The 25,828-nt window shown below is 32.4% G+C and overlaps 2 protein-coding genes across 10 annotated transcripts in view; one reads left to right on the top strand and one right to left on the bottom strand.

The window, feature by feature from the left end:
• Window positions 1-19,143, bottom strand: part of LOC120774291 (transforming growth factor beta-1-induced transcript 1 protein) — a 38,358-nt gene extending 19,215 nt beyond the window's left edge. Inside the window, exons 1-2 of one of the 8 annotated variants that reach the window (XM_040103798.1) lie at window positions 18,987-19,143; window positions 13,299-13,672 (exon numbers count right to left, since the gene is read on the bottom strand). In XM_040103798.1, the coding sequence (XP_039959732.1) occupies window positions 13,299-13,301 (3 nt within the window). In that variant the 5' untranslated portion in view covers window positions 13,302-13,672; window positions 18,987-19,143. Of the gene's footprint in view, window positions 1-13,298; window positions 13,702-18,824; window positions 18,844-18,873; window positions 18,960-18,986 lie in introns of those variants that run through there. The other 7 variants (XM_040103801.1, XM_040103799.1, XM_040103797.1 and 4 more) reach the window with 7 other exon arrangements.
• Window positions 1-25,828, top strand: part of LOC120774289 (calponin homology domain-containing protein DDB_G0272472) — a 58,859-nt gene that overhangs the window by 27,224 nt on the left and 5,807 nt on the right. For both annotated transcript variants that reach the window (XM_040103795.1, XM_040103794.1), the window contains exons 9-10: window positions 13,815-13,953; window positions 19,098-21,255. In XM_040103795.1, the coding sequence (XP_039959729.1) occupies window positions 13,815-13,953; window positions 19,098-21,255 (2,297 nt within the window). The remainder of the gene's footprint in view (window positions 1-13,814; window positions 13,954-19,097; window positions 21,256-25,828) is intronic.

The raw sequence follows: 25,828 nt of genomic DNA, 5'->3' as shown, positions 1-25,828 counted from the left end.
GGAAAGGAGAGATCACTCAATATTGTATTATAATAGTAAAAGCGCTTTCAACTCAGAAAATACCATGTCCGCTGTAAGACCTTGTCAATAGCGTGAAAATATAATTTTTTGAAGAACGCAGAAAAAGAAAAGAATGGCGAACAAATGATTTTAATCAAAGCTCGCCCGAACTAACGAGTTCGATTTTGTACCTGGAATACAAAGTTTTTATATATAAAAGTATTCAATAAGTTAGAAGAATAGACACAGTCACTCACACTAGTTATATACTAGTAGTTTGAATTAAAAACTTCTATTATTTGTTACAATGACGTTTGCTAGCTTTCACTCAGCTCTGTTAGTCTCTATACCAAAAATGTTGAGAGTTAGCTATTTGACGGAGCGATTTTTCATAAGGATCTTCAATTTAAATACTTTAGTTCGAGAAGTTTAAAACTGAGTACAACATTTCCCCAGCTAAATATACATATACACAATTATGTCCTAGAAAAACGTCTGCACGAACTCCGAAAAGTCAATAAATAAATATATCCTGATCATGTTCACCTCAATACATTCCACATTAGTCTATAGCAAACCAGTCTTTCAGTATACTTGAGTGCTGCCTTACCTACTGCTCGCTTCTATTTGCAACGAAGTTCGTAACACCCAGAAGAAGTGTCGGAGATCCTTTATATTGTATAAATGAACAGCATGACAAGCTGAGTCGATTTCGCCATATATGTACGTTGATACGTTAAAGCGACGCTTTTTTCGTAAAAATTTAATGATTTTGGTACGAATCGCCTTTCGTCTTTCATTGCCCGATTGATCTTTCAAAATGGGTTTCACTGATCCTTTCGATATTCCAACGAAGCCAGTAAGATCTGTGACTAATAATCGTCGATTCTCAACCACCAATTCTTTTATTTTATTGAGATCATCATTTGATGATGATGACCGTCCTGGACGTGGTTCGTTGTCAACGAATTTTTGACCCTCTTTGAAATTTATTGGAACTTTTTTTTTTAATAATTTGACTCATCGTAAAGATCGCCGAATGCACTTTATTTAGAAAAACAAGCATATACTAAACAGTAATGATTGTTTTGATGTGGTATTTGGTACAGATGTCTCTGACAGTCATATCAACCTAACAAAAATAGTTCGACGAATGTGTTTTCACGCCAAAATATTTTTTGTCCACAATAGTATCCCAAATGGGGACCTCAGTTTTTGAGATGTTGATCCAAAATTTTGCACACGTTCTCTTCTCAAAAAGCTGATCATTTATCGAACCACAATACCATATAGCTGGCTTACAAACAGGGTGATCATACTCAAGTCCTTGCAAGCCTTTTCATTTGACGAGGTATTTCCAAAAAGATTGGCGAAGATTATTGTCTGCGCGATTGTTCAGATCGGACGACAATAGCTTATAGCTGTCATGCAAACTGATGAATCAAAATCCAAATAGAGATCCTTCATTAAACCGTTTTTCGCTATAAAAAATACACCTACGAAGGGTAACTTCAGTGCAGCCGAAGTTAACGTTGAATAAATCAACCAAATTTCACAAAAACTAATATCGAAAGCAATTAAAAAAATTCCGGAGCGATATCTCAGGAACCGCTACAACGATTTTGGTAGAGCAAATATATTCAACAACACCAAAACTATGATTTTTATTCCAATAGGTAAAGAACAACTAGCTCGAATATTTACAATAGAACTGGAAGAATCGTTTTCTGTAACTTTCTATTGGAGTATAGAACGGGACACTTCTTGACCAAATAAAGATTCAAATGCGTTTTAGTTACGTAAAAATTACTGTTTTGGGAACGTAACTAATTTTCCGTCTCTCTTTTTGACTTCTAATACAGTTGTGGATGTCCTAATAGCCATGCCCTAAATATTTTTTAGAACTCTGACGCAAGGATAAAAATTCTAATTTCCTTACGAGGATATTTCTGTTAGCAAAGTAAAACAGGAAAGTTTAGAAACTGAGCTTATTTGTAAATAATAGTCAGAAGCCATAAAATATAATTTCAAAGTTATATTAAAACAGTAATGGTGAAAGAATGTATTCCTTCAAAGCCACCTGCTCAAAATATCGTAAAACGTACTTTTATCGTTTTACACAGTAATATCAGATGTCGTTCAAAGAAACTACTCAATGAAAAAAATGAAATGAATGAAAAATGTGAACTAATTAACCATTCCACGCAAAGATAAGAAAAGTACAAAAGTGTTCCAGTGTCGGAAGGGGGTTTCTGTAAACGGACAAAAGGCAAACAATTTTAAGTTAATAATAAACAGTATAGAAGTGATGACGTCATGTTGCTTTCAATTAGCGATGAGTTATCAGCAAACAGCAGTAATGCAAAAAAGATATAATTTTAATCAATAACTAAGCAAACATATGATGGACACAACGGTAAACACATTATTTATATAAAATATGAATACTCACATATGTATGTATATATGAATTTGCACCAAAACTTAGATAATGTTTGTAGTCTTGTTGTTGCAATGAAATGCAAGCAAAAAATGTGTCACACATTTATAGATAAATATCAACACTTATAAACATGAGTATATTTTATTCAATTTATATTGCCAAAATATAAAAGCAGCAAAGCAATTGAGCTGTCAACGGGAAGTGGAAACCGCTGTTGGACAATAAAATATTTATTGAGACCTTTAACAAGTGTTTATGTCGTCACCTAAAATGCAAAATAACGTAACATCCCTTTTCACAAGTTTACAGGCGAAGGAAAAACGATATAATAGAAATCACTCATATTGAAAAAAATTGAGTTTTGGTTATAAAATGGTTATACATACCTTATATAATAGTTAACAAATGGTTATATGTATGTTGGTTATATCTGACAGCGGCAGCTGAAAATTTTACGCTACATATATGTATGTAATGAATCGTAAGCAATAAAAAACTCAATTTCGATTTTTTGATGATTCCTTGTTTTGCAGTTTAGGTAAAGATAGATATGTATCTGCAAGTACAGACATGTTTATCAGAACTCACTCTTCCAGAACCTATAATTCTACGAAATTTGAATCACTTCATTATTCATTTCTGCGCTAGAATTAATTAGTTTTGTACAGCCTGGAAAACGAGTTAATTTCCTATGAATTCATACAGCCGTATTTATATAAAAATAAAAAAATCATTAAAATAACAATAAGTTGTTTCGAAAATGTTGAGAAGATGAATTATCTTGTAATGATTGCTTAAGATGTATTTGATACATAAATTTGTATAAATTTGTCCAAAAATTGAATATATTACAGTGGGTAACACATCTTTTGAAGCGCGAAAAAACACAATCAAACTGTTTTCGAACAACTTTTAGGGCGTTTTGAAGCTAAACAGGCTTTAGGAGAACAATATAGATGGAAGGAAGTTAGCTATTCGAGAAGAAAATATTTCACAAAAATTGTTGTTTAGATTTCTAAGAGCAATAAACAAACTTAGTTCCGATTTTTGCGTAATTTTTCAAATTGAGCTCTCACATTTTAACCACGCATAACTCAAATCTCACCACTGTAACGAAAATTTTGAAGCACAGCCCTCAAAGAACTTAGGGTTCTCTGACGAAGATCAAAAATCACCATATTGACTGATTGTGAACTGAATAATAATTCAAAGTTTGTTGCATAGTGTTCTAAATCGACCAATCTGACTCGCAAAGCAGTTAAGCCATGTCAAACAACAATGTTGGGAAGGCTTGTATTGCATAAACTGATGAATGGCAAAATATCAAATTTTATTTAATGAAAAATTAAGGCTATCTTACTGATTTACACATACATACATATGTATGTATGCTCATAAATATGTATGTATGTGTGTAAAGCGGCATTTATATGCATAACATTAATATTGACACTGACATCTTTACTATTCAATTCAGATTTACATATCTATAGAAGACACGTTAATGTCATTTGATACATCAAACGTTAACAAATTAATTTATTTATGCGTTAGGGTGTGCCTATGATTACTTTATTATTGCGCTTAGAAATGATACTTTTTATCTTTCGTGTTAAAGAAGCACAAACTTTAACTAAAAGATTGGCAAATCTTTAATTTAATAAATGTAAAAAAAGAAAAAAAAAAACAAAAGATATTTAAGAATTAAAAGTTCTGTGAAATATGAATTAAAATTAATAAACTTTTACAAAAAAAAATTTCAACGAACTTATTCTTGATAGAATAAAACTTCCTCGTAACATATTTGTCACCGAATTCTCAGTTTTCTGTCGAATGTCTAGAAATATTAAATTATTAATTGTAGGGCCGTAGATTTATAGGTTAGTAGAAAGCGACGAAGAGCAGATCGGCGTCTGCAGTCTTAGTTCAAAAGAATTAAAAATAAGATTTATTATACTCTTACATGGTAGTTGACCTTTACAATGTTTCTTTTAGAGTGTCTGCTGTATCGAAATATATACATACATAATTGAGGCAAATATCCAAAAAATATTAATAAGAATAATATTAGTCCTGGTAGTCCTTCTTTTAAAGCACTATAAGTTTAATTTTTTTTGGATAACGTTTACATTTTTATTACTAATAAATACATTAATTATATTTTATATTCATGGGTAATCAGATTTAAAATTGTTTTGCTTGCTTGCGAGTATTTAGAAATTACTTAATGTAAAATATTTTAAGTTCATTGTAATCATTAAAAGTATGATTACGATTACATTTTGATTATTAGTTCTCATAGTAATTATATTTTATATACATTGATATTCAGACTTAAGATTTTTATGTTAGTTTTAAAAAATTTTAATATAATTGTAATCATTACAAGTATGATTACGATTACTTTAGTTGTAATTTTCTAAATTTTTAATTACAATGAAGTAAAGTAATTTTAAAAATTAGATTACTTAATTTTAAGTATTTTAATTATATTTTCTGTAATCATAGACATAAAAGTATGATTACAATTACTTTAGATGTAATTTTCTAAATTTTTAATTACAAAACGAACCAAAGTAATTTTAGAAATTATATTATTTAATTAGAAATATTTTAATTATATTTGCAGTAATCATAGACATAAAATTACAGTAAATATATTTAATTTTAAGTTTTTTAATTACAACGAAGTAAAGTAGTTTTGGAAATAGATTATTTAATTTAAAATATTTGAATTATTTTTTTAGTAATCATAGACACAAAAAATAAGATTACAATTACAGTTAATGTAATTTTTTAAAATTTTTAAATTCAACGAAGTAAAATAATTTTAGGAATTAGATTACTTACTTTGAAATATTTTTATCATATTAGCAGTAATCATAGACACAAAAAAGTGTGATTACAATTACAGTAAATGCAATTTTAAAATTTTTAATTTCAACGAATTAAAGTAATTTTTGAAATGATTTGATTAAAAGTATTTTAAGCATATTTGCGGGAATCATGTACATAAAGAGTATGATTACAATTACAGTAAATGTAATTTTTAAAATTTTTATTACAATTGAAACAAAGTAGTTTAATAAATTATTTGATTTAAAATATTTTAAACATAATTACGGGAATTATAGCCATAAATAGTATGATTACCATTACAGTAATTAAAAAAATTTTCAATACAATTCAAGTAAAGTAATTTAAGTCTATAAATTTAAAAAGTAACAATTATATTTTTCTGGACTATAATTACTTCATGATTACAATGGTAATTAGGATTATTTTAATTGTAATATTGAACAATGAAAATTTAATAGAAATGCATCCAAATTATTTGTACAATAATTGTTCAATATTACAATTAAAGTAATAATAACGGTATATGGCTTCAAAAGGCCTCCAATAAAATCAACAAGAAATAGTAATCCAAATCAAAATACCCTATTCCGAAATGGACTTAGTTCCCAAAGCACAAATACCGACAAATAATTGTTAAACACTCGACGACATGATGCAATCTCCCGAGACTCATAACTCATTTCACTTATTATGATAAACCTTTATTATATATAGTATACCATAAACTCGTGTATACTTTTGCAATTAGTTCACTGCTAGCAACTGAATAATTTAATGCACACGTTTATTAATATATTATCATACTTGTTCATATTAATGTACATACTTATATACTTTCATATGATATATGTATATTGTATATAGTCTGCTTAAATTACGGATAACCATAAAAGTTATAGAATGTCTACATAGCCCACCCTCCTCCCAGACGCCAAACTACGCAATCGAAGCTATTCTGCTAAATGCCACAATCAACGCTAAGTTTTTATTGCAGTTGTTAGATCATCGCCAGAGTTAGCAAAAGAATTAGATACGCACACACACACACACACACATGCCTATGAAATAAAAGAAATCGAAGCGTAAAAACAAACTTAGGATAAAGAGTAACAAAAGATAATGCGTAAAAGGCTAAATTGCAAACAACAAACAAATAACTGTGCAAATAAACAACAACCAACAAACACCGTTTGAGAAATGCGCAAAAAAATAATCGAATTTCACCAAAAAAACAACAAGAGCGATTGTTATTCGAGTGTGGTCGCTTGTTTGACACACGTTTTGCAATGTTTGCTTTTGTTATTATACCCTGAACAGAATAATTAAGATTGCCACGAAGTTTGTAATATGCAAAAGCAAACGTTGGATACCCTTTCTAATTATATAGATATTATTATTATATTTTAAATTCTTTATTTATTCTATTTCGTCCCTCTCAAAGTTGTGTTTTCGAAAGAAACTAAATTTAAAAGTCTTACTATTTTTTGCCCACAGTAGTAAGTGATCGGCATGACGGACTGAGTCGATTTAGCCATGTCCGTTTAGCTCCGTGCGTCTGTATATTTGCAATTTAGCACTTTAAGTTTTCGAAATGGTATTCTGAAATTTTACTTATGTCCTTTTTTGGGTCTAGCGGACATACAAAGCGATCGTTCAAAATTTAGTCTTTGTATGGAAAACTTTTTTTCTTGGCAAGATATCTTCATGAAATTTGACATGGCTTATTTTCCACAGACAATACTATAAACTCCGAAAAAATTATCCAGATCGGGCCACTATATCATATAGCTGCCATACAAACTAACTAATCAAAATCAAGATTGAGGTATTTTTAACCCTTTTATGACATAATATATGCATATGTGAAGGGTATTATGGCTTCATTTCTTCTTGTTTTTGTTTTTCTTTTGAATAATTACTTATTACGACTATTTTGTTTTGATTGTCCATAGATCAAACATTTTTTTGTTCATTTATCGCATGTTTTTGCTCCAATAAAGTTGAAAGTCAAAATATCGGTCATATCATGTGTCAATCATTCTTATATATAAAAATATATAACCATTTACAAATAGATTTATATATATATATGTATATATATGCATGTATGTATGGACATACCAATTTTTTAACACTGCCGTTTGTTATTTATTTGATTTCCCGAAATTCTCACAATCGGCACACTCTTTTGCAAATCACTTATCGTCTCCGTCAAAATTGGCAAGAAAAAATTTCGAAGTAATTAAATCGCGATTTTGCACATACTTACATATGTTTTTATGTATACTATATCAAATTTGAATTGGTGTTCCCCTGCAAAAAGTATTTAATCTACGGATTTTTTATTTATAGATAAAGTATATTTCAATATAAGTGCTGTTATTCATGCACATTTATATTTATACCCTATATTATTGAAAGGACAAATATAATTATAGAAACGTACATACATACATATACATATGTACGTATATGTAGAGTAGAAAATAATAGTCTCAACGAGACAAAGTCATTTCTAGCATAATAATTCCTTTATAATAATACTTAAATATTTTCCCTGTTAGAAGGTTTTCTTACAGATTAAATTTGATATCGAACTTCTTTAGATTAAATATAATCCATATTAAGTATGAAAGCAGTTATATGAAAAATGCACTGTGATTTTTTTGTTTGCTGTGCTACTACTTAAGATTTTATCTTACAAAAAAGTAATTATACGTAACAGGGACAAAACAATATAAAATGAGAACAAAATCATTGAAACTCGATAATTATTAATGGCAATCTATTATAAGTCCAAACTAAATTTTCGCCTCCAATACATTTAGTTTCTTCAGCGTTTTGGCATTCAAATCATTATACCCTTGCTTCAGAAATGTATTCAAAGGAAATGCGTTGCATTATTAATCTTTCACTCTTTTATTAATTAATTAGGGTTTTCACAAGTGTCATAAAGTTATAAGTTATAACGATTCGAAAACATAGCATTGAGAATTATAAATGTGTAAACTCATTTTTGTATGAAATCCAACAACAATTTTTTTAAACAAGTGTAAAAATTTAAAATTTCACGATTTTACGATGCTTTACGACGGGTTGTGAGCACCCCAAATATGTTTATTTACTCTTATTTCAACTAATGATATGAAAATATTTTTAATCGTTTTTTTTTATATCTAAAAACTACATAATCAGTATAAAAAGTCTCTAAACTGACGCTATTTAAGCAAAAGTTAAAAATTCGAACGACAGCTAAATCTTTAAAACGGAAAGAATAGTCGGTCAAGAAATGCTTTATGAAAGTTTCGAAAATATTGGGTAGTCTAAAAAGTCTTTTCGTATTTAGTAAATAATTAGATAGGTAATAATAAATTAGATTTCGTTGCAGTCGTATATCTCCAGTGCTACCAATCACATTGTGTCATGCTATATAATGTTAAAAAGGTGAGATTTTAAGCTTTATTTAACCAACAAAAAATTTAATTAAGGGAAGCTAAAAAAAAGTTAAAGCTATTAAAAAATAAAGAAATATTTTTCGTACGGAAATAACAAGAAGTCATTATGTGCCAACTCAAGACTATACTGCGAATGACTCATTAAATCCATGTTTTGAGTGCTCAAAAATGCATTTGTTTCATTTTTTTCGCCCGCAGGATAACTCCCTACAGGATCAACTAAAGTAAACAAATACATGGATTAGCTCGTGTCAACTTCAAAATTTAGGACAATATTCTAGAGAAGTTGTAGAATTTAATAAAACAATAAAAAAAATATATTTTTTAAACCCATAAACACATGTAACCCCTTAGAACATAAACCAACTGGATCGGACGACTAAAATGATTTTTTTGTTATTTGTAATTAGCTAAACTAGTATCGCATATTTACACTATTAAATGAAGATTTTTTTCGATCAAAACTAAATATTTTTCTTCATAAGTAGTTGTTCTTGCCTTTAGGCACTTGTATTTTATTTACATACATACATATGTACATATAGTATGTAAATATTTTTGTACGTGTAAAAATTAAAAGATTGCTTAGGTTGAGTGAGTAAATATTTTGGTACTCGAACCATTGCGAAATTCGGTGTTAATTTAACAAAATAAAGGGAGTAGTAAAGTTTAAACAAAAATAATTTAGCACGATTGCCTTAAATATTTCTCATTTATGTAACTTTTGCCAGCAAACTGCGCCATCACTTTTCGCAAATATTTGACGATATTAGAAATCCCGTCAAACTTGAAATGTTTTTAATATATTATTTTCTATTTTTTCTTTTTGTTCTCTATTTCTATTTTTGCTTGTTTTATATTTGTTTGCTTTCTATATTTCATTTTTGTTTGTTTCGTGTTTAATTTCTTTCGCTTTCATTGTTCGCCCATTGGCAGCGGAGTGTTAATTTAGTTAACACTTTGCGTCAACAATGAACCGTTGTGCAATATGGCGCTTATGCATTCTGTTGCCATGTGGTTGACAGTTCAAGTGAAATATTATAGTGTGATAGAAAAAAACTTAACGAGTCTTAATGAAAATTGAAGTAGAGTTGTTGCATTGGAATATAGAGTTTATAATCAAGCGATTTCAGAATGAGCACTCAGTGTTTGTTAAGCAATTTACGGCTGAGTATTTTATTATTTGAAACTAATCTCCGAGTTAAGCTAATAAAATACTGCAGCTTTCATCCAAGGTTGCTCTATAGGCAGTTTTGCTAGTAGGAGTCCAGTAGAGAATCTTTATCTGAGAGGCCATTTTTTTGTCTCGGCAGCTTTAGAACTGCTGTAGTTGCAAATAATGATCATATACAAATTAAATGAACAGACTTATGTGAGACATTCACAACTTTAAGCATATATTGCAAGAAAATATTATCCAGAATATATGCTAGAATTTATTCACGTTTTGAGGATAATTCGAATCCGTTTGAAGTTGCTGATGTTCTGTATTAATACTTTTATTAACTTCTTTATATCTATTTATTATTTATTTTTATATTATTTTTCACTTCTTTCAAAATCCTCTACCGAATCCTGAAAAGTACTGTCTTTTGTTTGTGCAGTGATGTGAACCATGCCAAGAGCAAATAGTTCAATAGACCTCTTAGGTTCCACTATAGACCAGACAAATTTCACTGCCACACAGGTACTGGCTGCTAACTAATGGTTATTGAGCTCACACAAGGTCCACAGAACCAGTACCACCAATCCAATCGCTCTGCATGAAGCTGTACTTTAAAGCACTTTTTCTACCGCCACCTTTACTACAACTACTTATACGTGAAAAATACTATAGTGGTCTGGTATACTGAAGCTAAAGTTAAGGGAGAGCTCTTGACATATAACCCCTTCTTTGTTATAAGATTTTGGTTCTCAAATTACATTTAAGGTATTCCATGGATTCACGGGTTTCAAAAAATCTACTATTTTATTATATTATTATTGTCTTATTAAATTCTACAAAACCTCTTGCATATTGTCCTAAATTTTCAAGTTGATCCGACTGATAGTTTCGGAGATACAGCCTTGAGAACTTGTGCACTCGAGACTACCTAGGCTAAGTGCACCGTTTTTAAACGCTTTTTTCTCGAAACCGATCTTCATAAAATTTTGCATAGGTTCTTGAGATACAATTCGTAAAGACTTGGACGAACGATTTTTTCGATTACAATTATTTGAAAAAGATGTCGCGAAATTTTCACTGAAATTTTCATTTTTTTTTTGTGAAAATGTCTGCCAAACATTTTCAGTTCTTTTTTCCTTCGTCCAAGTTTTAAGTTAAGGTTTTAACTAAAACATGTATCATTTTCACTTAACATGATCCTGTAAGGCGTTATTCTGCCAACGCGGGCGCATTTTTTTCCGAAGGGTTCCCGAAAATGGCGTCGCAGTGACCGAGCTTAAAATATTTTTTCCAAAAATTTCAAAATTTCTTTGTTAATAGTGTATTTGTAGCAATAAAAAATTCCAACAAAATATTTCATTTTTTATATGAAGAAAAAATTGTTGGAAAAATGCTGTTTTTTACCATAGGAAACCCATGTAACCTCCTAAAGGATTATGTCCACATGTGAGTTTCCAAAAATTCATTAGAGAATATTCACCGAAGACTTAGCAATTAGTCGAAGATATAAGAGTATTTGTAGGAATTTTTTTACTCAGTGTAAGTGCAATGTAGTGTCATCCTCCTCACCGCTAGACACCGTTTTTCGAAGGTCCAACTGAATATCGACTAGGATATCAAGTCTATCGAACATTTTTCAAATCATTCGTCAATTGTTAAAGTGAATTAAATTCTGTAAATTTAAACTTGTTTTAATTATTGCGCCTCACTTGGAAGTGCTTATAACAACTTATACATATTTATGTATATAATTTTCCTTGGACGCTTTGGCGTATGAGTAATTTAAAAATACCAACATCGATCTCCACATATGTCACTCATACGCTCTGACCACCATAAGAAGCATATAATTAAGAGTTTTAGGAACAATACTATTATTCCTAGCTGAATTCAGTTTATTATATTTGAAATTAAGAAATTGCATGAAGAAGATGAAGAATTGCATTTGAATAATGCTAATACATTTTCCGCACAAATTTTACAAGTAAAATAGAGAAAAAAATAAAAAATCTGCATTCACTAACTAAAAATAAGATTTAGTTTTTCAACTAAAGTCGTGAATTATTATATACGTTCATATATAAGGCTTTAATTAGAAAATAATTTTTAAAGCAATTTTTGATAAATTTCCTCTTATGACTTTCTCATAAATCTGGCTGTCATGCAGCTCTGAAAACTTTGTTTATAATAATTGAAAAATTTGAATTCTAGACGTTTTACTATTTTGTTTTTGATGGAAGATATTAAAGACCTTTGATAATTAAAGTAATAATTTGAAATATTAAAATAATTTTTATATAGAAATAAAATAACTATAATATTTTTGTAGGTGAACTTTTATACATTGTTAAATAAAATATATAAAAGTTTAACAAAAATCTCTTTTTGCGCAAATAAAAATATCAAAAAAATTGTAAAACCCAATTTTTCAGTTTACAAACCTAATAAATTAAAAATAATAAAATATCCTAGTGAAATACAATTTTCTAATTTTTTTTTACAAAAAAAAAATGTTATTGAAAAAAAAATTAAACATTTTATTTTATTTTATTTTTTTTTTTTATACGAAATTTTTATTACTTTTAATTTTTTTTTGTTTTTGAATAAAAAGAGTAGTACATTTTTTTAAACAACTTTTTAAAATTTTTTTTGAATAATGTAATAAAAAAATAAATAAAAATAATAGAAACTTCGTATGAAATACAACTTTTTAATTTTTTTTAATAAAAATGTTTACGTTTTCTATTTTTAATAAAAAAAATAAACATTTGTATTAAAAAAAAATATTAAAATTGTTTTTCATGCGAAGTTTCTATTATTTTTATTTATTTTTTTTTATTACATTTTTTAAAAAAAACATTTATTCAAAAAATTAGAAAATGAAAATTGTGCAAACCTTTTTACAAACTAAGTTTTACCCTCAATTTATGTCTATATTTATATTTTTATTTTATCATAAATTAAAATAAAAGCAAATTCAATTCAATCTCTGATTTCGACACATAATCAACGCTTCTATTCAGATGCTAATTTGCAAGGTCCATAAAATCAATAAAAACAATAAAAACAGACCATTAACACCAGCACAAAAGACTGTAAAACAATAAAAACAATAGACTGTATAAAATAAATAAAAAATACAAAAACAATGCTTTCTATGAGACTTGTTTCCAAATAAGCACTATGAAAAATTTCCAAACAAAAATGCCAACAAATTGCTTGCTTTTGCTTTGAAAATCAAATTGTTTGTATTTTTTCCAACAAATTTGTCTGACTATTAAAAAATATGTCAACAAATATGCTTTTGCAACACTGTGCTATAAACTGTATATTTGGCAAATTCAACATGTTCTCCAACGTTACTTCAATTACTCACCATTTTGTCTGCTGATTTATGCTCCCTTGAAAATTAAATTTACTGTTATCAAGCCTGTTGCTCCTCGTATAGTCTACGCACGATTTGCACGTTTAATCTTTTTCCTTTCACCCGCGAAGTTCGGCGAACAGCCGAGCTTTGTGCCGAAGTAAAATTGCGAAGGTGAGTTAACAAAGCCAAGGAATCACTTGTTGAGCGTTTCGGTAGCTGTTGCTGCTGTTGTTGTTTTATGTTGATTACTTTTGTTGTTGTTGCTGCAGGCGTTGGCTACACTTTCGTTGTTGTATTGTTTTTTTTGTAATTTTTTTCTATTTTTTATTTCACTGGAAATTAACTGCAGACGATTTTGGTTTCGTGTTGGCGTTGCGCGTTTCCTATTGGAAAATTTGTATATTTTTACGCTCTTTGTGTAAAAAAGAATTTTTAGTTGATTGAAAAATATAGATTTAAGATTTCTAAGTTTGATTTTTTTCCTTAGAGTGAAGTATGAAATATTTTTTGTTGATTTTTTCATAGAATGCTTCTAAAACAATTGAAGAACTACTCAATGCTTTCAGCAGTAATTTAATTTCACTGGCAGAAGGTGAGCAAACGAAGAGAGTAAATCCGGAAAAATACAGTGGCAATGGCGACAAAGTGCGTGCTGGCGCCGAAGGTGAGTATAAATATGCATTAGAATGGAAAAGAAAAACAAATGGAAAGTGCTTACAAAAGGGTTTGTGTGAATGTGTGTCTACATGTATGTATGTACATATGTGTGGTTGTGTGCACAAATAGAAATAGCGGCATCATATGTAATGGAAATTATGAGCTTTATCGATCATTTCACTACCGGTACTACGTAACGGCCCATAGCGGACTAAGAGGAAAATGCATACAGAATACATATATGTATATGTATGTATATACATATGTACATATGTGTATGTATGTATATATAAGCACAGTTACTCTTATTTATGGACACATATATGTATGTATGTACATATATATGAATGTACCCACAATATCAACATTTGTGCCTTAATATGCCTCCATTGTACTATTCAAACCGTCTGAAAGCTAAAATAACTATCATTGGCGCGACGAAGTCCAGCTGAGTCGTGCCCTTTATGCTTACGGGAATGTTATCATCAGGGGATATATTGCCTTAAATTGCAAAAATTACAAAATTACACATTTTTTCGGGCAAAGAATCTACCATGAAAGCAAGCAGAATTTAAGAAATGCTATGTACAGTGGCGCGCTTAAGAAGATATCTCAAAGCAATTTGGGCTTTGCGTTTATAGAACGAATATAGTTTAAAAATTTTTAGAAATTTTGACCTAATAGAAATTTTTTTTAAATAAAAAAATTAAAAAAAATAACAAAATATCTCGAAAGCCCAGCTTCAGCACCACCAAAATTTTAAGAATAAAAATTCAAACCACTAATATAGTAAAGCCTGAGCCAACGCCCAAGGTACCTAACTGCTATTTTAGCTAATATGTTTTTCAAACCCTCCTCTCTTTTTTAACCCACACACCCCTAAAGTTTTATAGCTCGTCCACTTTCTTAAGGGTTGTTTAAAAATGCCCTATGCAGCACAAATAGCAAAGAAAAAACATAGTACTACATATACTAAGATTTAAATATTAATACGCAACCATATATCACTGCAACCCCATTTGGGGCCCCCCTTCGTGTAGCGTAAATTGCGTTTCAAAGCACTTGAATATGCATGCAGTCGGGAAAATGAGTCGGTAACATTAGAAAACTATTCAATGTCAGCAACAAAACCACAAAAGCCACCCGCTGAGATCGCATCGCTCGCATGCTTTTCTACATACAAATGTTTATATAAATTCATATATGTATATACTTGCACATATATAAATTATTTAAAACATAATAGCAAAAAACCGGAGAGAGCAAAAGTTGCTAATTTATATACTTTGTATTTTCATAATATTTTGCACTTTTTTGTGTCAATTTGCGGATTGGTCTAGACTTCTTAATTATTATGTTTATATAAATTTATATACAATATATACATACATATATAGTATATGTATTCGTATATACGTTTTATGGGCAAAATATATAAACCCTGAAAGTGGTTAAACTCATCCTTTATCTAGCTTTATTCCATAAGCCTAGACCACAGTTGCACTTTCGGTGGGGTTCAAACAAAATCTAAACTCAAATATACCGGGTTATCCAATAGGAATGACATGATTTCTAAGCTCCGTTTCGGCCATTGAAAATTTCGAGCGCACATTTTCATTACATAATGTTCCAGTGCCAATAAGAACCGTTCGAAGTAATGAGAGTATTGCTGCCGTTCAGACAAGTGTTGCTGAAGACCAATTTGTTGTTTTAAGACAACTTGTCGATTCCAAGAAGTTCTCAAGAATTAGAATTATCTCAAACCACAACCTGGCGAATTTTGAGAAAAGATTTGAGCTTGCATCCGCATAAAAATTTTCTCACTCAAGAATTGAATCAATTGGAACACCGTGAATTTACTGATTTTGCTTTGGAACAACTTGAAAACGATAACTATTTTTTTTAAGAAAATCAACTTCTTCGATGAGACTCACTTTCATCTAAGTGGTGTGATAAATAAACAAGACTCTCGTTTCTTGTGCGGAGAAGTCCCGCAATTTATTCACGAAAAACCATTACATTCACCTAAATTGACAGAGTGGTTTTTGCTCTGGTGGATTCCTCGGTCCGTACTTCTTTCGAAATTAAGCTGATGACACCGTTGCAGCCAATGGAAGAAATCTAAGAAGTTAATCTTGACAACAGCTCGTTCCAAGAAGATGGGGCTGCATGCCACACAGCACGTACAACAACCGAATTATTACGGGAAAAGTTTGGATATTCGATTATTTCAAGAAATCGTGACATTGAATAGCCTTCTAGAAGTTGTGATTTAACATCATTACACTACTTCTTGGAGAGTAATATGAAGAAGTCGGTGGTCCTTACAATAAACCAGACTCTCTTCAAGTTTTACATATCAATATTGAATGTGCTATTCATGACATACGACTTGATTTAGTGGAAAAAGTACTCGAAAATTGGGTTCATCGAAATCATTCCTGCAAAATAAATGCGGGAGATCATGTTATATTCAGAACTTGATTGTATCGATTGTACTTTACATTAAATAAAAAAAGATATTTCAATTTCCTTAACAAACACTAATTGGGTTTTTTTTTTATCATATCAGAATTATTGGAAAACCCTGTAGATCATTGAAAAGACCTTTACGATATGAACCTAAAATGTGTCATATCGACTCTAAAGTTATTATATGGTTTTATATCTTCGAATATCCTCTAGTATTGTTTAAAAATGGAAAGATTTTAATAACAGCATACTTTTAAAATTACTGATCTTGTATCGCATTCCATCACTCATTTGACTTCAGAACTTTTATAAGAGTTAAAGCATCAATAAAAATGGCAAAAGAAGAATTTTGTACGTTGAAACTTCCTTTATAAAAGGTACGAATTCCGTTCCTAAAACCCATGGCAGCCATTCAAAAATAAATTTCGCCTAAAGATCCTATCGGATATCTCAAAAAAAATTACATTCCCCCACCAGGTGGCGCTGTCGTCAATTATGTATAAAATGTATTTGTAATGCTCGTTCTGTATGATTTTTCAAATATGCATAAAATGGATATAATTAGAGTTATAATTTTCCAAAAATTAACCACAAAGCGACGAGATTAAGGTAAAGGTTTTTGAAACCCTCTAAATATCGCATAGACAGACTGATTTTAGTTGATATTAATACCCAAATTAGTATCAAGTTAACGTAGCGCAATTTTACTCCAATAAATCGATCGATAAAGGTTTGTCTGGCCATTTATACCAAAAAAAATAAGAACAAGTTTGCTTGAAATTAAGAAAAAGTGTTAGAAAATCATCGCGTTGGCAACAGAAATATAGCAGAAAATCTCAACGTCTCTTATGGATCAACTTGTTTTGAGTATGAAGCGTGTTAGTGCTAAATCTGAATCTTCTGAAGAGCAGAGATTACTATACAACACAGCTGAGTGGCCTAGATTCATCAAACGCTTAATTACTGGTGATGAGACTTGGACTGTATCGACGTCATATTCATAAACCTACAATATTACGTCGATGCATTCCAGCAAACTATCTAGCGAATGGCGCTCCAAAAATAATCCTAAACCCGTCCCAGCCAAGGCTTGCGAGGTATATTCACAAAATAACGGAAAAGTTAAAATTAAAATTTCGCTGGTTTTGAAGATCTCCAATTGCCCCAATTATCGTTCTTTTCGAAAACACCCAAAATAATAAGTGTACATAGTTTTCTATAAAATTTTCTAGCAAGTGTGGTATGTATTTGTCGAAAAGCCTTTTTTGAAAGCGATAACAAAGATTTGCATTAAAATATGTATATGAAAATGTATTATTATTATCAGTCCGGTCCAAATTTGATCACGATAAAATAAGCTTTATTTCCGAGTCTCTTTTGAAAACAAGCATAGATTTGTAATAAAATACATGAAAATGTGTAATTTTTATCAGTCCGGTCCAAATTTGATCACTATAAAATAAGCTTTATTTCCGAGTATTTTTTGAAAGCGCTAACGATTTGTATAAAAATATGTATGTATATGAAGAAGTATTGTCCGGGTCAAATTTGATCATAATAAAATAAGCTTTATTTTCAAGTCTTATTTGAAAGCGATAACAAAGATTTGTAATAAAATACATGAAACTCTATTTTTTGTCAGTCCGGGTCAAAATTGATCACAAGGAAATAAGCTTTATTTCCAAGTCATTTTTGTAAACAAGCACATATTTGTATTAAAATGTTAAAAAATGTATTTTCTTTTGTCAGTCCGAGTCAAATTTGATCATAATAAAATAATCCTTATTTCCGAGTCTCTTTTGTTTGCGATAACAAAGATTTGTATTAAAATATATGAAAATGGATTTTTTGACAGTCCGGGTCAATTTTGATCATAATAACATAAGGTCTATTTTTGAGTCTTTTTTGAAAGCAGACACAGATTTGTATTAAAATATATAAAAATGTATTTTCTTTTGTCAGTCCGGGTCAAGTTTGAGCACAATAAAAGAAGCTTTATTTCCGGTGCCACTTTAATATTTAAGCTTGAAACTCAAAAAAAAGAAAAAAATTAAACGATAATATATACATATATAGCTCAAATTAGGCATAAAAATTTTTTTTTAGTTTTTTTGTTTTTGTGCTCACGAAAAAATAACTATTTTCATATTCTTCATTGAACGTCTTTGAACATACAGCTAAAACACCATTTAAAGCAATTAAGCGAAAAAGCACAAAATTTCTTAAATTAATGTAATATCTTTGTACACAATGCCAGCTGATCGATTTGCGTCTCCAATTTGCATACACATACATTTACACAAATACATTAATTAAATATGTACTACACTATATGTGTACATAACATGTACATCGAATGTACATATGTACTTCGCTTCAAGTCGCTAATTGTTAGAAAATAATTACTTTGTGACAACACGCACTTTTCTCTATTTTAATTATTATTTTCCATTACTTTGTATGACCATAATTTTTTTTATTTTTTTGTTTTTGTTTTTGCTCTTGTATTTCCATTAACTAATATGCAATTGTTATATTCTCTACGCATTACATATGCACCAAACATACATACGTACACATATATGAAAACACAAAACCCGCTCGATGAATTGTCGCTCGATACACGATAATTGAAAACTAACCAACTCGCTTGCGAATACGACTGACGTACGACCGTAGAGTTGAAAGCGTCCAAGCAAACTGAACGGCAGCGTAACCGGCATCGCCAGTCGAACTGTGAATCGACCAAACGCAACAACGAAGCAGCCGCATTCTTCGGCGGCACAGACGGCACAGCGAATGCTTTCGAGACGGCAATCGGTGAGCTTAGCGCCGACGATAATGACGATGATAATTATTATGATGATGATGGATTCGAGAACGACGACGATGCCAACGATGGCAACGACGATATCGATGAAGATGACGATGACGATAATGCCGATGGTGTTGACGATGGCGATGTGGATGATGACCAAGCCAGAGATGCGGCGACCGAGCCCACCGAAATGACTGACCCCAGCGAGGCAACCGAACGTAGTGAGCCCAATGAGGGCAGCGATGCGGTGCGCTACTTCCGTGATGGCTATAACGGCAAGATTAAGAACAAGAGTGGCAACATAAATAACAACAACAACAACAACAACAGCGGTAGCAACATTAAAATTAATGGCAGCAAAATTGTTGTGTTTGATAGCTTCAAGTTGGACGAGAACGGCGATGGCGAAAGTGCTGCTGACGGCGACGCTGGCGCCGATGGCGACGGCAACCGAGAGGACGGTGACGATGTTGCCAGTGAGAGCGGTTCGGATTTCGCGAGTTTTGAGGGCAATTCGAGCAGTTTTGATGTTGTGATTGCCATGAAGCCGGACAAGAATAAGGTGAATGAGCAGCAACAGCAGCAGCAACAACAAAAGCAACAGCAACAACAACAACAATGGCAACAACAGCAACTACAACAAAATCAATGCAATAGCAAGAAAGAGCAGCAACAACACAATACCGAGCAGCAGCAGTTGGAAAAACTTGAACAACAGCAACGACAACAACAACAAATGCATTACAAGCCGCAGAAGTTGAGCAAACAGCAACAACAACAGCAATTGCTGAACCTGCAAATGAAGCAACAACAACCGAAGCGTCAGCAACAGAAAGCGCTGCGTGAACGCACCGAAAACTACGATACACACATACAACAACAACAACAATTGCTGCTGCAGCAAGTATATGAGGAACAAAAGCCACACAGCCAACAACAACTCGCCAAGCGCGATGAGCGACGCTGCGAGCCGAAGACGATCAGCCACAAAGTTTCAGCCGAGCAAATTTTCAAACAATCAAGCAATTTACAAAAACAACTGAAACAACAACTGGAGGAACATCAGCGCTGCATTATCGAGCAACAGCAACAACAGCAGTTGCATCAACAACAATTGCAGCAGCAGAAAATGCTCGATCGCAAGGACGAACTGAAGCTGCAGGAAAAACAAAAGCAACACCAACAACAACAACAACCGAAACAACCCAGCTTACCGGCACCAAAACCGCTGACGCGCAAGCAATTGCAAGCGCAGCAACAAGCGCGCAGCACATTTTCTTCGCGTCACACCTCACGCGCCAGCACCTCACGACTGCCGTCGTCGCGCGTATCACCGCTGCGCACCACAAGTCGCGGCATTCTATCCACGCGCGCTAAGAGTCTCTCCAGCAGCCGCGCCGACATGCATGCCGATAAGTCTAAATTGCTAAAGAAACGCCGCAATCCGCTGAACTCTCCACCACCAGCTCCCTCAGCCACGCCTACCAATTCGGCACGCACACCGCGCAGCTCTCGCGTCAGCACCGTCGGCCCCGTCAGCTCAGCCAGTGCTGCGTGTAATGCCCAGAAAGTGCGTGCACCAGCGCAGCAAGCGCTTAGACCCTCTCATACCACACCGAATATGGGCTTCTACCAGGCTGACGACGTTGGCGCTGGTGGTGATACGCATGCGCCAGGTGCGAGACTCTTACACGCGCAATCACAAATGCAGCAAATGTGCTCGATGCTCAAGTCCGAGTTCGTCGATATGATGATACCGCTCGCAAGCGATGGCGATGGCAACGCCGGTAAAGTTACAACGGCAAAAGCGCCGGAACCTCGTTCAGACAAATGCAATGAAAAAGCGCCGCAACCGAATCAGGCAGAAAATTTAGCTAATCACGATCTAATTGAGGCACTTACTAACTGTCTTTTCAAGTATAACGAAGCAATGAAAGATAACGGCAAAAATGTCGCCAGCTCAAGCGTCGCCACACCCAAAGCTGATGGCAGAGAATCGAGAAATGTTAACCCCGCAAGGTGAGTAAAAATCATTTCTAAAACTTCTTTTAATTTACCGTTTTATGGTGCTTAATTACTATACTATCGGGGTTATCGTGGCGTCATAACAGTAATCAGTAATACGTACAGTATAAAATGGATTTTGATAGGATGCTCTGTTGTCTCTCCCAGCTCAAAAACAATGAAGTATACTGTTTTGACAGTAATTCCCTGTGAGAATCCGCCTTTATTTGATAGGTAAGTTTGCGTTTTCTAAAAAAGAGAGATCAAAAATCATCGAGTCCTAGACCTGTTTAATACTATATGTAGTCGATTCGGATGACATGACCTAGCCAGCGTAGCCTCTGCTTCGCTTAACTATATCAATGAGGTTAAATATATATCGTCCTTTATTTATCTGGTAAAAACTTCTGAATCAGTCGGTTTGCACTGACCATAGCTCATCGTTCTGTAGATTTTGCCGCTTTTTTTATATGTACATCATACTTATTTTCGTCAACCATGACGATTCTTACATAGTGAGCGGCAGCATTGTTCGACAATTTGCTCATGACGAATATGGCTTACGAAGGAATGGAGTTCTATGAATGATAACGCTAATCGAACCCTCTACCACGAAATTCTATAGTTAAGAACTCATATATAAATTATTTAGAACGTTAAAAAAGGTTTATTAGTTGAAATCGACTATAGATTCTATAAAAACATATCTATGAAAAAGTATTAACCAACTAGATAACGCAAGTTCATGAGGAGCATTGGGTTTAGGTTGAACGGGTCGGATACGCTTTGTAAAGAGTTGAACGTCCGACAACAAGATCACAACGTAATTTATATTCGAACATACCGCAATTTCGAGGGGGTAAATCTTCCAGCCTTATCAATAGCACCGACTTTTTAGGCAAAAAACACCGCACTTGACAAAGAAAATATATATTTATCTTTTCGATTAACCAAAGATCAACTATATAAGCTTCAAAGCTTTTTTCAAATCTCAAAAAGTATGCCGGTATTAAGAATAGCGTAGAGACCCCGTAAACTCTATAAAAAATTTTGAAGAGATACTTCTCAGATATGAAATGTTTTTTATATCGAGAATCTAATATACATTTATATGGTATATCGGAGTCTTTCTAAGTGATCTCATATACTAAATAATTTCTGAAACTCAGACACTCATGTTTCTCTACAATTGGAGATTGCTATTTCGTTTCTGACTCATTTATTGCTAATAAGCGTAAAGCATCTACATAAATGTATGTTCATATGTATGTAGATTTGTCAGCTGCCCTTTGTTACCTTTGAAGCAAAGCTAATTATTTCAACAGCGTTTACTTAACTTTTGTGTAGTAACGGGGCTTTCAATAAGAGCACTACAAAAGTCTTCTTTATTACTGTGAAAATAGATTCGATGCCATTATGTATGGAACTCGATTTCTTTTGCATGGCCAGAACAGGCTTTTCAAGCATAAATCGTTCGATACTGCTGCAATTTCATTTCCGATATTCGTACGAATTTCATCAATCGTCGCTGGCATGTTAGTATAGATCATAGACTTGACGTAGGCCCACAGGAAATAGTTTAACGGCGTCAAATCCCACGACCGAGGCATCCAATTTACTAGGCAATTTCTTGAGATAACATGTTTACCAAACTCGGTTTTTAATAAATCGGTTGTGAAATTCGCTTTGTGGCTTATGCCGCTGTCCTGTTGAAACATACTTGTATTTTCCAAGTCCACATCATCCATTTCGGGCCAAAAATATTCGGTTATCGGGAATCGTCCCATTCACAGTAACGTGCCGGTCTTCATCAACACGGAAGAAGTACGGCCCAATGACACCGCTGTCCCATAAACCGCACCAAACCGTAATTTTTTCGGAATGCAATGGTGACTCAAGGAGTACGTCTGGATTGCTGCCTGACCAATAACGAATATTTTTCTTATTGACAAAGCCATTCGGCCAGAAATGAGCCTCATTGCTGAAGATGAATTTTCGATGAAAATACGGATCGATTTCAAGTTGTTGCTCAGCCCAATTCATTTTTTTACTGTGCCTGTGGATTCCAATTTTTCAACTAAACGATCAATTGTTGATCTGGCAGGACGATTATGACGACCATAAATTGGACGTAGCGCTCATAAAGTTCCGCCACTGACTCTGAATTTCGGTAGTAAATTTTAATAATTTCGATTCGTTGTTGGATCGATGAAATGGCAAATCTTCCTGAAGAGAAATGTTAAAAGAGTGAAAAAATATGGCGTCGTTTTCTGTCTCTATCGGTCTACTTTTGTAGCGTCCCTATTGAAAAACCCGTTGTGTGAGGTGTGTTTTCAAGGCTTTATCTCCAAAAGTCTAAGTTTCTTTAACTCGAAGTTCTTTTGTGGGTTATGGTGATTCGAGTTAGGGAAGCTCAACTGTATTTCAATTAAGAAAAAATGCTATATTAAAGAATTTTTCACACATTTTTTGTAATTTTTTTTTTGTATTTTTTTGGAAAAAAAATTTAAAAAAAAAGTGGAAAACTAGTTGTAAACACTTTTGAAAAAAAAAATGTGTATAATTATTAATTAATACTTTTTTCCAAAATATTTATGCATTACAAGTTTTACTTAAATTTTCACAATTTTTATACATTAATAATTTTACATAATTTTTTTTTATTACAACATAAAAAGTTTAATTGAATTAACAAAGGAATTTTAATTTGTTTTTAATTTTAAATCAAAAATTTTAGAAATTGAATTCATTATTATTTCGTTGCTCTATAAATACTGAAGTCAAGAAAATCCGAATATCTACAAGATCTTAAATAAATTAAAATTTCAGATTAAAAAATAAAAATATTAAAATAAACAAAAAATTTTAAAAATATTTAAAAATAAAATTAGAAAAAAATTTAAGAAAAATATTTATTTAAGTAATATCTATAGTAAGATATAAAAAAGATGCTAAAATACATATGATCCATAAGTCCAGTTATGCAAATAACAGTACAATTCCAACCTCAAAAATCTCACTAACTATCCCGTAAGTGATTTACAACTCTGCGCCTCGGCTGTGTAAACAATTTGTTACAAATAAATACTCATTTACATACATACAAACAAATGAATGCGAGGAAAACAAAAGCTTAATGCATAAAGAACATACAAAACAGATGACATCAAATAGCAGCAACAGCAACTCTTCCGAAAAGAGAGCAAACGTGAAGTGAGCCGAGTGTGCACTAACCTTACTTACTTACCATCGCAACCCGCTGCTTCCTGGTTATCCCCCACTCGACCGAAAATGATGTCATCAAGTCCGCAGAGAATATCGACGCTCTGCTACCGGTCGCTTATCGCCTGCGCTGAAGCTATTCAATTGCTGTTGTTGACGGCTGTCAGTCAAAGCAGTTCGCGTTTAGCGTGGCCCAGTGTTTGGACAGGCTTGCGTCCGGCCCCGCTGCGCCAACTACTGATGTGCTACGCGCGATGTGTGCCGTTGACGGTGCGTATGCTGATGAGATACATAACTGCATAGATATGTTTGTATGTTTGGTATGAGCGGTAGTGGTGATTGCTGAGCGGAGTGGATCTATCACCGAAACTTCAAGCTGTGTTCTTACTTACTATGCTTACTCACTGATGATTGTTTTTATATATGTACATACATTGTATATGTATGTATGTATCTTTGCACATTTAAACTCATCTACCCACCTTTCGTTGGTTGTATGATTCAGCTGATCCTCAAGTAGGGCTGCATAATTGGACAAATGTTGATTTATATATTCCAAAAAATCGTATGTACATAGTATGTATGTACTATGTGTGTATGTTTTCATGCAGGTATAAACTCAAAATTGTGTATATAAAACATACCTTACATACCTACTTAGCTTTCCTATATAGAATGTTGATTTATGGTTCAAGTTCAGTGATGACATAAGGTGCGGTTTGGTAAGAATATATGTATGTATTAATTGAAAAAGTTTTCCTAAAGGTCATCGAGTTTAATTAGAAATTAGCGAAGGCTAAATGAAATTAGTAATCATTTCTTATTCTGTGGGGAATATGAGAAACCGAGATCGCTGAGGTGGGCGCTGAAAGCATGTATTTTTTTAAATCGCGTAATCTATGACGTATTATTTACAAGGGTAGCTGCAAAACTTCGAAGAATAGAGATAAATCTGGTGTGGCAATATTTAATTTACGTGTTATTATTTTTCGGTAGTCTAAAACATCTCAGTTTTTATACTCTTGTAGACAAAGTATAGGTACCCGGTGCTTATAGTTGATTTTTTACCGAAAATATCGGTCAATGTGTGAGATAAATAATTGAAATTCAGAGATAATCCTTTCCTAATAGTACTATATCTGTGTACCATAAATGGGTTGAATCGAGTCAATACTTTCCCTAGTTCCCATATACCTAATATAAAGATTTCCTCAGGATGACTTTATTCCAAACATATCGGCCAAACGTGAGTTGTCGTAATAAAAATGAGAGAACATGTTTTTCTTATAGCGATGCATATTTTTGCTTGGAAATCGAGTTAAAAAACCTGTCCTAAACCCCATATAACGTACAAACCTTATGCACC

Source organism: Bactrocera tryoni, chromosome 4 (genome assembly GCF_016617805.1).
Source record: "Bactrocera tryoni isolate S06 chromosome 4, CSIRO_BtryS06_freeze2, whole genome shotgun sequence".
In the NCBI taxonomy this organism is placed as follows: domain Eukaryota; kingdom Metazoa; phylum Arthropoda; class Insecta; order Diptera; family Tephritidae; genus Bactrocera; species Bactrocera tryoni.
The sequence above is the reverse complement of the archived record's forward strand: the minus strand, read 5'-3'. Positions and strand labels throughout refer to the sequence as shown.